Genomic DNA, 12,026 nt, shown 5'->3' with positions numbered 1-12,026 from the left:
TGGTGCTATATTCTATCCATGTTCCAGCTTTGAGAGATGGGGGAGGGGGGAAGGAAGTCACCAAATTCTCAATACAAAGAAAAGTAATTGAAATTCACTTTCAAGAAGGCATGTCAAGGCCACACGGTACTGTTGAGCCATCCATCAAACCAACCCGAGTAGGATGTCAGCTTCAGACAGCAGGAGGAAAGGGGGATGGGGCGTTGGTGGGTACCACACAACAGTGTGTTCGTAATGAAATTCTGTACCCTACCACCAACACCCACCACTACAGGGCACTATAGGATCCCAACACCTGAATGCTGAGCTGAGAGACAAGCAGCTTCTGGTCTCAGCACCTGTTCAAATCAGCAGGAAAAGATAATACATACAAATGAATCAACATTTTCTTTGCCAACTGAATAGGACCTCATGCCTCTTCATTACTGAACTAACCTAAAATTAAATTAACCTAAATTTTAGGTGACTGAACTAACCTAAAAATGTGGCCACACAAAGGACATATGCCACAGGGAGTCACATGTAATGAACTTCAAGAATACAGATCAAGTTGTAGAGAACTTCTCGGTCTTTCCCTGGTCCCACCCCACCTACAACAGGCTGACTTCATGTAAATCAACACTTCAGGGAAAGCGGTACCGAAATTCATACATCTTGGCAATGAACCCATTCTTTGTAACCATAAGATTGTTGGGAAATTCAATTCACGTGCATTCATAACTAAAAATGCATTAAAAAATAAACAATCAAGCTTAATTCCTTTCAAAGTAATAAATTCTCAATGACACAGGAGGGGTCTGCTCTCTAGAGGGAGCACAGGAGGCCTCTTCATCAGTCAGTGACCTTCAAACTTGCCCATAACAGCAAAGTGAACTAACCAAAAAGCGAGTGAATATGCCACAGCTCAGACTACAGCCCAAACCAGATGTGCATAACCCTTAAATCATTTTGGATTATCTGCACTTCTTCTGTCCTCCAAGATCCTTACTGAAAAAGGCAAGATTAAATGTCAACATGAACAAGTCTGAAGTTGAGCATCAAAACCTTTTATTTAAAAACATAATACCCAGAAGTAAAAATCTGGGACATCGTGTCCTTCGACCATGTACAATAATGTTAAATGTGACTATTGACTGGGTTGGAGTCTTGGAGTGAAGTATTCCCAAGCAAACTGTATGGAATTCATTCTGCAGCCAGAGCTTATAGTTCTTCACTTCATGAAAGAGAAGATACAGATGCATTCCAACTCTCCTATAGCAAGTATCTCCAGTATCTCCTGGGCTTTACCTAGAGAAGATACCCAACTCATGGTCAAAATAGTACAAAGCACATTAGAAAAAAAAGGAGATGGACCCATCTGTGCAATCTTCCTAGGGTACAGCATGGAGGCGGGCTAAGGCCATCAAGGAACAGAGGGGAGCCAGACAGGCCCAGCATACAGCAACACCACAGGCTGGCTAGAAGCAAATGGACCATAGAGGTTGCCTCCAACAGTTTCTGACTTCATCCATCTTTAACTGCAGGACTCCTCCCAGCTCTTCCGCTCTTTGAACTGCTAAAGCATGAAGTGCAAAATGAATCTTCCAAACTGGGTATAAGCCTTCACACAATCAAATGGCAGAGTCCACCTTGCAAATCAGGACAATCAGATGCCTGGTACCTAGGTCCCCAGTTTCAGTTCTGTGACGTGTGCAATTTAATTAAATGGGGGAAGAGTCAGGGAGTGAATAGATGTATCCTCACTACCCACCTTCCCATATTATCTCTAGGAAAATGGGCAGGCATTTGTTTAGGCTACATATCTTGTTTTATGCAGAACTGCTTGACACTTAGCAGCTGCTGTGATTATTTTCCCTTAACATTTTACAGGTCAGTTTTTCCCTCTTACTCTTCTAGAAATTAACTGTGTGTGGAAAGAAGGGGAAATATTTTCTAATAGAAATATTTTTGAATGAGAAATCATGCAATGTATTTTTGTGATTGCTCAGACATGATGACAATTACTGAGATCAATAGGCTCCAAGTTATTAACAGTAAGTTCTGTTACCTCCCCCAACATCCACTCTTACCTCAACCTTTGCACTGCTCTGTTCCAGGCTAAACAAACAGTACTGTTACTACAAAGTTTATTTACTCTATTTATGCATCAAGGGGATAAATGAGTTATACTGTGTGTTCACCTTCCACAAATGGAGGTATCAATCCTTAGCCATGAGATGGTCTCAACCCTGTAGAAAAAAGACTATCATTAAAATATGCATAATGCATATAGCTATAAAAAAGTGACTGTATACAATCTGCTCTGAAGAAATTCTACTGGAGACTGGGGGAGAAACAAAACACAAACAAAAAAAAGAGAAAGAGAGAAATAAGACATATTGTATACATATATAGCATAAAGAGTCTTCCTGCTGAAAACGCTGATTCAAACTTGCTTGGAGGAAATGAGTGCTTTTTAAACACATACGAAAAAATGCAATCAAGGATAATCAGTAAGTTAACACACTTGCATACACCCTGGTCGCTAGAAAGGAAGAATGCCAGTTCTGAGAACAGAACAGATCCTTTGGGCGAATGAGAAAACATGTGATCATGTCAGCATCTTCAGGCAGAACTTTCTCCAAAGCCAGAAAGCTTTGGAACAGCAATCAGCTCCAGAAGGCACCTGCATGTGAGAAGCACTTCAGCAGCAACATTCCCAATGTGACTTTAAATTGAGCTCCCTCTGCCCCTCTTCTGCACCCCTTTTCCCAGTGTGTTCAGTGGGAGGGAATAGAGGCCAGAGAAGGACAGCAGATACATCTGGCATCTCCCTTTCTACAGCCCACCCACAGGAAGGACACAGTGCCCAAGCCAGGAGAGGAAAGAAGCATCAGAGACCAAGGGAATGCTCCTATAACAGCCCAAAGACCTCAAGCAAGGTCTTCAATGTGTCCTAGTCTCCAGCATGTGTCACCTGTGAAATAAACTTTAATTTTAATTAATATTTTTAAATTTTTAAAGCAACTGGTGGCTAAACTTCATAACAAGCACAATCTGTTTCAGAGGTTGGGTTGTTCTGGGATATTTAAGGAGAACCTACAGATAAGCAGATCCTTAATGACAAATTCCAAGGCTATGGGGCCTCATTTGAAGGGACGGATTCTGGGAATGGGTGGTTAAGACCTTCACTTGGCCCCACCCATATCTTCCCTCACCCCCTGTACCAGTTGGTTCTCAAACTTGGCTGTACATTAGAATAATCTGGAGAGCTTTAAATATATACTGATGCTTGAGTGGCACCCAGAGATTGGGTTTTAATTGATCTGGGTCTGGTCTTGGATGTTTCAAAATCCCACAGGTGATCCTACTGTGCAGCCAAGACTGAGGACTACCATCCTGCTTTATACTGTCCTACCACCTCCATGAAGAGGCCAGCTTGGAAAGGGAGCAAAAAACTTCCCTGGAAGGATTCAGTGCTTAACTCCAAAAGAATAGAGAGAAATGTAACTTCCTTGCCTCTTTCTCATTCCAAGTTCCTAACACATACGCCATGTGGTCAGTTCAAAATACTTTGCCACATCAAATATTCTTCCAACCCAAACATTTGGTGAGTTTAGGAGTAGAGAAATTTGAATTTTAAGTATTTTTCAAAATAAAATCTGGGCCATTTAGATCTAATCCAAAGCAGTCAGATTTTGGGGACCAAACTAAGGGTAGCATAAGCCCTTGGGCACAAGGCCTTCCTTTCCTCTCTCTGGGAAGCTGTAGATGAACTTGAGAAGCTCTCCAGGCTATGTGGAATATTACAGCTCCCATGGGTCTTGGCTCCTGTCAATCTCTCTTCTTAAGACACTGTTCTCAGTACATGCAGACAACAGGAAAGGAAACTACATCTAAAGAGTGACCTCATATGAAAAATACTCATTGCTAGAATGAGGAGGCAGGAAGGTCAATGCTCATATATATCATCTACTTTCTAGACACCACCCAGAAGAGTGTGAGAAAAAGGGCACAGCTGAAATACTAGATTTACACCAAAGCCAAGCATGTACCCTTTCCACCCTCATTCTTCTTTGCACAGGTAGAGTTTCCCATTCATTCCCAGGTACCCAAGTGTCAAGGGTCAGGAGGGCCAGAGATAGCTACTATGCTAATTTCTACCTAATTTCTTGCCCTGTGCTGATTCCACTAAAACCAGTTGTAGCTCCAACGGTGCTGCAGTGGATGGAGCTAAGGTGGCATACAAACTCTGCAGTCTACTCTATCTACCCTTTGAGAACAGTTAAACATGTTCAGAGCCCATGGTTGAGCAACCAAGATTTTCTTCCTGCTGGGATCTGATGAACTTTCCATTGAGAACCAATGAAGGATTTCCACTACCTCCTCAGAGGAAGGGGCCCCATTATCTAACATACAGTTAAAGAAGTACTTCAGTGACACAACTGGATTCTATTAGTTGTAAGTGGTGGATCTCAAGCAAGAGAGGGATGAAGAAGAGGGCCTTACCTTCTGAGCAGAGCTTGCCACCATAGCCAGTAGTAGAACAATCACAGGTGGGGTGGCCATCCAGAAGAAAGCAGATCCCTCCATTCTCACAGGGACGCTCACTGCAGGGTCCCTCAGCATCCAACTGGACACCCTGGCTCCCCAGAAGCCGAGGCTCTGAGTTGCCATATTTGAGATCCAGGATAAATCCCTTGAAGCCGGGCATGGCCTGTACTCCATCAAGGGTCAGGGCAGAAGGTCGTATGTCAGCAGGGACTCCACCAAGGAACAAGTCACTGACCACATCCATGTTTGGCCTCTGGGGCTGCAGCTCTCCAGACTGGCCTTCGCCATCAAGCATGAGCACCGTGCGCAGGTGGTCGCGGCTCACCATGAGGAAGTGCCAGCTGCTGTCATTCACCTGTTTTTTAGACAGCACACTGGTCTCGGCGCAGTCCATGCTGAAGCGGAGTTGAACACGGCCATCCACAAGGGAGAGGCAGAGGAAGTCACAGATACCACCATCGTCAAGGTAGAGGAGCAGCCCAGTGGACACGTTGGTCTTGAACTGGAAGCTCAGGTCGCTGCGTGTGCTGGCATCCCAGCGGAGGTAGCGGGCCCACTGGTTGGGGAAGCCCATGAACTCGAGGCCCAGGCACAGCCCCAGCAGGGATCCCAGTAGGATGCTCACCTTCAGGGTGAAGAAAGCCGAGTGGAAGGTGAAGCTCATTGTGGCTGCTGGGACAGAGCCCAGAGGAGCAGGCAGGCCAAGGAATAGTCCTCAGTGGAGGGTCTCCCTTTGGCAGTGGATAGGATAGAGGAAGATGAGACAAAGGTTGGGTGGGGGATTGAGAGCACACAAGAGAAAGGAGGGACACTTATAAATTTTGAGATGGTGAAGAAGCAGGAAAGTGAAGAAAGACCATCCCAGATGGGTACACGAGCAAGAGGTTCAATGAGAACAGGAAGAGGCAGGGGAAAAAGACAGGACAGCAGAAAAGGAGGAAAGTCAAGTGGAGAATGTGAGGGGCTGGATGGAGGAGGCAAGTCTTTCTCCAAGAAAAGATCTCAGCTATCCATGTGGATCCGGAGGCCTTGATTCAAGGAGGCAAAGGTGCACAGCAGGTGAGGAGAAGTCTTCAGCAACGCACTCCTCCCAACGGACCCCCAAATACCCCAGCCAGGGGGGCCGGGGAGAAGGCTGGGCTTGGGGGTGCCGTGATGGAGGAGGAATGAGCAGTGACTTGAGCCAGGTAAAAGTTAGAAACAGGCCAAGGGCCAGTCCTGCAGTTCTACCTGCTAGTAGCAGGGGGCCACAGGGAAGGGGGCAGCGAGACGCCTAGTGCTCAGACAGAGCAGGGCCCAGGGAAGGGTGGAGGTAGACTCGGGCTGCATGGGGTGGCCTTCCAGGGCTCCAGAGAGAAGACCTGTGGGGAGAAGAGGGAGAAAGGAGAGACAGAGCGGAAGATTAGGGCCATGTATCGGGGAAACACTGCATCCTATTCTACAAATATTAATACAGTGCTGACTGTAAACCAGGCTGCTCCAGTGATTCCCACTGCACTTTTCACTTTAAACAGTAGGGAAGCCTGGTTCTCCCTGAGCCTATTGCATGACCCTAAGCCCAGCTCCTAATATGTACAGTTTTTCTATATGCAAAAAAAAAAGAGTATAAAACTCCGAAAATCATACCAGCACATTTCTTATGATCATATTCAGATTATAGGGTCATAAAGCCCAATTTTATTATTTTTAATTGAGATAAACTTCACACAGCAAAAAATTAACTATTAACCATTTTAAAGTGGACAATTTAGTGGCATTTAGGACATTCGCAATGCTGTGTAACCATCACATCATTTTTAAGATAAATGCTAACATGTTATACACTCATACACACACATGTATACACACACACACAGAATTTTTACCTATTTATCTAGTGAAAGAAAATGGTATTGATCGTTTCAGATATTTCTTTTTCAATTTGACAACCTTGTGTTTTGGTGTAGGAAGCTTAAGACAGATTCTCATTTATACAAATCAATGAAAATACATTAAAAGGTGAGCAATGAGCAAAAACAGCTCTTGGGCGGTGCAACGGTGGCTCAGTGGCAGAGTTCTCACCTGCCATGCCAGAGACCCAGGTTCACTTCCTGGTGCCTGCTGAGGCAGGAAAAAAAATTTTAAAAAAAACTCGTTGCTCATCAAATTTTTTTTTTAAATGGACACAGTATTACAAAAAAAATATGTGTTTGAGGCCTAAAAAAAGTAAAAGGCTGAGTTTGAATACTAGTTCCTATATGTAGAATTTTAAGCAAATTTCTTAATCTATTTGGGCTTCTATTTCCTCATTTATAGAGTAGATAAAAGAGTAGCCTCTTTCCAAGGTGTAAGAGAGGATTAAATGAAGTCAAGTGTGGGAAGATTCTAGCCTGAGGCTTGCACATAGTAGGTGATCAACTACACACAGTTTCCTTTTTTTTTATTTCTGGAACAGGAAGGGGTGGAAAGAGGGATTGTGAAAGTGTGTCTGTGTATGTGAGTGTGTTTATGTCTGTGGAGTGGGAACAGTATTTAAAAACATGGTGGTAACAAACAAATTATGAAAACTGCAGAATGGATAACAACCAAATAGTTAAGGAACACCATAGACCGAGCATATATCACCTTTATTTCACAGTGGCTGGACATATGCCAACGTCCAGCCCAGACTCTGGCCCACATGAGGCTGAGAGTTTTCTGTTCAGAGGAGAGCAATGAGTATAAATTCCAAGGGCTGTGCAAGTTGCTCCTTGTTAACTGGCATATTTGATACTGCACCATGGTCTCTATCAGAACATTACCATCTACTACTTTTACGATGACTGCATCAGCAAAGCTAGTTATTATCCCTGCTTTAAAGAAGACACTGCTCCTTAACCAGGTTCATAAATAGGTTCCTTAAACTATTCCCAATGAACAAACCAATCCAATCAACAAGAGGCTGATTAAACCCATTGTAAGGAAAAGCTTTGCTCTGTAAGAGGTTTTATCCAAGCAGGGTCTCCCAAAGTATGAGATGGGCACCCTCAGTGGTTCAGGGGACACTTAGCTGGGACCTGGACACAGTGGTATGCTGGCACCAGCTCAGAACAGTTCATGAAAGCCAATTGTTAAAATGTTAGAAATGTTCGAGTTGGTTGATATCATTTTAGTAACATGAAATTGAAGGTGTTAGGAATATTTACACCATGGAAATCGACTAACAACACAAATCAGAATCTTTGAGAAGGCAAAATTTAAGCAAAGATTTGAAAGTGGGTGAAGGAATTAGCCAGGTAAATATCTTGGAAGAGTGTTCCAGATTTCAGAATATTGCAAAGGTCTTGGAGCCAGAGCAGACCTGGTATGCTTGAGGAGCAAGGAGGCAGATGCTGTTGGAGTGGTTAAGCACAAGACATGAAGTCAGAGGTAGATAACAGCAAACTAGTTCACAAGACCTGATACAATCTCTAAGAATGAAATCATTGCATAAGGTCTGCAAAGGAAGTCACAAGGTATATCCCAGGGAGAAAGGAAACCCTTGTCTCAACACCTGTCACATCCATGTATTTCCTTAAATCAAATTGTGGAGAAGGAGCCCCTTTTGGATATGTTCAGAGGACGGTTGCTTCCCCACACTCTCTCCTCAGTCAAGCATTTGATTTAAAGGATGGGTAGGGCAGAGGAGGGGAAGCAAGGCAGACATGAACAGTGAGAGCAAGTCTCTTGTACTGGGTATCTGAGGCCTGGAATTATTGATGAGCTGAGAATGTAAAAGTCACAGTGTGCCTGATGGGGCTCCTGGTATGTGAGCCCAGGAGGCTTGGGAAAGTGTTTTCTCAATGGCACTACCTGAAAGCTTCACGCCCTAGGAAGAGCATTCCGCTTGATGCTTTCTTCTGGTGGTCTAGACCAAGGAATCCACTGGCCAACAGGCAAGGCCCAGGCTCAGACAGCTAAAGCCAGTGGGAATCTCATGGAAGGAAAGGACATTCAAATGGAGGACCCAGTATTGTGGGTGAGCAGGGATATGGAAGACCCTCTACCTTTACTCACAAAGACTGATTTCTAATGGGTCTAAGTAGACAGCCCAGAATCTTTTAAACTGGTCTAGACAATTAACTCACCTCCAGGTTTCCAAAAGCCATTTATTTGTCTGTATGAATTAAATTACTTAATTCAATTCAACTATTTATTGAATTCTAATTCATTCCAGTCACTCCTGGGATTAAAGCAGAATGAAGTACCATTCTTCCCCTCAAAGGAAAAGCACAGAGATTAAGAGCCCAGCAACCACACCATTAGATGGGGAGCAAGCAAGTGCTGCTTCACTACCATAGCTGTCCCAGTGCCTTATCAGGGAACAGTGCTCAGTTAACATTTGAACAAAGGATGAGCAGCAAAAACAGAAGCTGAAGAGTATCTCTTTGGATCATTTGACCTCTATTCCATACAGCTATCTAGATATCACCCCACTTTACACAATCACAGCAATCCTGAGTCCCTACTTCTCTGAACACCAAAGAGCAAAGGAGCACATGAAATAAGGAGAACCATGCTGCCCCAGGAACACTTCTCCATGAGAGAAGATGGTGGGAATTTACCCAGCCTACTTCAGGGTTGCCACTCTATCCTGCCTAGTGAGCATCTCTCATCAGACCCTCAATCCTTCCCCTCCAGCCAAGACCAGCACCGGAGGGACTACCTTTTCCCCTGCCCTGCATCATGGGAGGTTGAAAGGCTGATTGAGGAAAACTAAGCTTTCTTTTCCACAGGCGCTAAAAAGAATCTGGTAACAGGACTGTTAATGTCATAATTGGATTTATATAAACTTGACACCTTATGGTCTGCCCACATTCTCTCCTAAAGCCATTTTGTTTCTTTCTTGCATTATGGCCCCACTGCTTCTGGGAAATAGCCAAAACAGCCAATAGCTGGAGGCAATGTAGCAAACATCCCTTGCCTTGAGCCAACTGCCACTCAACACTTATTCTTTTGTCCTCTATAGCCAGGGGTCAGGCCAGGTACAGGAAATGGGAAAACTGGAGCCAGGGAGCCCCTCCACCACCTCTGTGAGCCATCGGAGGAGGGCCCAGCTGCCTCGGATGCTGGTGCTTTACTCCAGAGCCTGGATGGAGGCCCTAGGCCAGCCGTGCAGGAGCTCATCTGTTGTGTGGGAATCAAGAAGGAGGGAGAGCAAAAGTGACTGACATTATCTAATTGCCAGCTAATTTACATAATTATCCAATGCACACTTTTTATGTAGGGTTACCATCCTTGCAAATGTCTCACAATCCGGCTGCTTGGGGTGGGGGTTTATTCAACTCTGACATATGGGCTGTTGGCCACAGGGACAGCTCAGGAGATCTGGTTGCCATTTGCACTCCTCATTCCCTCTTTCCAGTTCCTTTGCTCCCTTAACCGACTACCAAGGAGTTTTAACTGGGATTAAGAGAGACCCATAGAAAGGTCAGGACGATGTCTGGAACCAAGGTCAGTTGGAAAGACATGATGCTGGCTGGTCTCAGGCCCAGCGCTAGTTGAAATGCCACAGTCCCCATGACTGGGCTTGCCGGTTTCCCCACTAGAACATTCTCATTAACTTTTTCTTAAGCCACTCACTAGAACTGGAAAATCTCTAGTATGGTTCTCTATTGGTTTTGCCTGCCCTCCTTTCATCCACCCCACATCCCCTGTTTGCAGGTTACAGAAGTACTCCAATTTACTCCTCCAATCTGAGTCCATGTCCTGTACATGAGGTCCATTCCAATTCCAGATCAAATGTCCAAGCTTAGCCAATTAGGATGTTTCAATCTTCTGGCCACAGTGATAAATTTAGGTCTGGCCCTGTTTATCCCAAATGGCTCAAAGTAGAGTTAACCCTAGGATTTTGGCTGAAATTGTTGACCTTTCCTTTTGGTTTTCTTTCATGGTTGTTAAACTGTTTGAGGGAAATCCACAGTTGATGGGAGATACTATTGTTTACCATCCAGAATGATCTTATCTAAGAATGAAAACAGCAAAGAAGAAAGGAGATCCAAAAGATTGACAAAGTCAAATTTCTAGTGATGTTTTTGTTTTTAAGCACCTAGATTCAGCCAAGCCCAAAGCCCGGTGAATCCTGAGACTCTCATTATAGGTGTCCCAATTTTTTTTCTTTTGCTTAAAAGAAAACTTTTTTTTTTTTTGCTTAAGGAAGTTTGAGTTAAGCTGTGCTTAGGATCCCTGACTGATACATTCCTAATATTTGACCTTCAGAAACACTTTATCATGGGCAGGTCAACAGAAGCTTACATCTCATATAGCAACCCCTGCCTGGCAGAGCTGTCTGTGACCTGAGACACACACTCTTCCCACCCCACCCCACCAGTGTTCTATACCCCCATTTGCCCATGGAGTTGGGCAAAGGCATTAGGCATTGCTCACTTTCTCTAAGGGCTTTGGAGGTTGATAGCAGCTCATCCTTGTCCAACAGCCTCAGAAACTCACACCCCCAACCAAACTCTATCCTTCCCTGTCCTGCACAGTCAGGGCAGCCTCATATACTTAGACCTCTCTTCCTCAATGCAATGGCAAATGCTCAACTGCAGGCAGTGAGGGAGGTAAAAATATAAATTCTCTACAAGAATAGAAGCAGCACAGGATGATGAAAAATAGGAACTTGTTGAAAGTTCCTGTTGAAAAACCCAACTCTGTCATTACTATAACTATTTAAGCTTAGGCAACTTTCTGACCCTTTGTTTGTTTACCCAAACAAATGGGAATAATATCTACTTCAGAGGATAGTTATGAACGTTATTAACCCAAAAAATAGAGAGAGAGACAGGTATTTTTAAAAATCATGTAGCACTATTTACTAAAGTTGAATGTTTTCACCCCATGACTCAATTCCCCTCCTAGGTACCCACAGAGATCTTACATATGCCCAACTGAGAATATATGCAGGAATGTCCATAACAACACTATTCACAACAGCCAAAAAACTAGAAAATAACCAAATGATCATCTACAATAGAATGGATAAATAAATTGTGGTCTATTCATGTGACATACTATATAGCATTTAGAATGAATGGTCTATAACTCCAGACAACAAAATGGATGGATCTTAGAAGCATAACTTTGACCAAAATAAGGCACAAAAAACAAATACTGCATGTGCTCCATTTACATAAAGTACAATAAGAGGGAAAATTAGGCCATGATATTAAATGTCAGAAGAGTGGTTAGTTACATACTCCACCCTGAGAGTAATTATTGACTGGAAGTGGCTAAAAGCGGTTTCTGGGGTTCTGTTTCTTGATCTGGGTACTGTTGCACTGGTGTGTTCAGTTTGTGATAATGCATTGAGCTTTACACTTATGATTTTATATACTTTTCCACATGTGTGTTATTCTTCAATAAAAAGAACTCAATATCTGACACATAATATGTGTTAATCTATTATTTTTATGATGTTATCTGAAGAAAAGTTTTAAAGAAAATTGTCAATGGTTCCTGTTTGTAGGCTGGAGCCCCCTAGTTACAGATCCCTC

The 12,026-nt window shown here is 43.6% G+C and overlaps 1 protein-coding gene across 1 annotated transcript in view; it reads right to left on the bottom strand.

The window, feature by feature from the left end:
* Window positions 1-12,026, bottom strand: part of NRXN3 (neurexin 3) — a 1,607,649-nt gene that overhangs the window by 1,560,840 nt on the left and 34,783 nt on the right. Inside the window, exon 2 of the mRNA XM_077123215.1 lies at window positions 4,489-5,894. Coding sequence (XP_076979330.1) covers window positions 4,489-5,197 — 709 coding nt within the window. The 5' untranslated portion in view covers window positions 5,198-5,894. The remainder of the gene's footprint in view (window positions 1-4,488; window positions 5,895-12,026) is intronic.

The sequence above is a fragment of the Tamandua tetradactyla genome, chromosome 12, assembly GCF_023851605.1.
Source record: "Tamandua tetradactyla isolate mTamTet1 chromosome 12, mTamTet1.pri, whole genome shotgun sequence".
Classification (NCBI taxonomy): domain Eukaryota; kingdom Metazoa; phylum Chordata; class Mammalia; order Pilosa; family Myrmecophagidae; genus Tamandua; species Tamandua tetradactyla.
The sequence above is the reverse complement of the archived record's forward strand: the minus strand, read 5'-3'. Positions and strand labels throughout refer to the sequence as shown.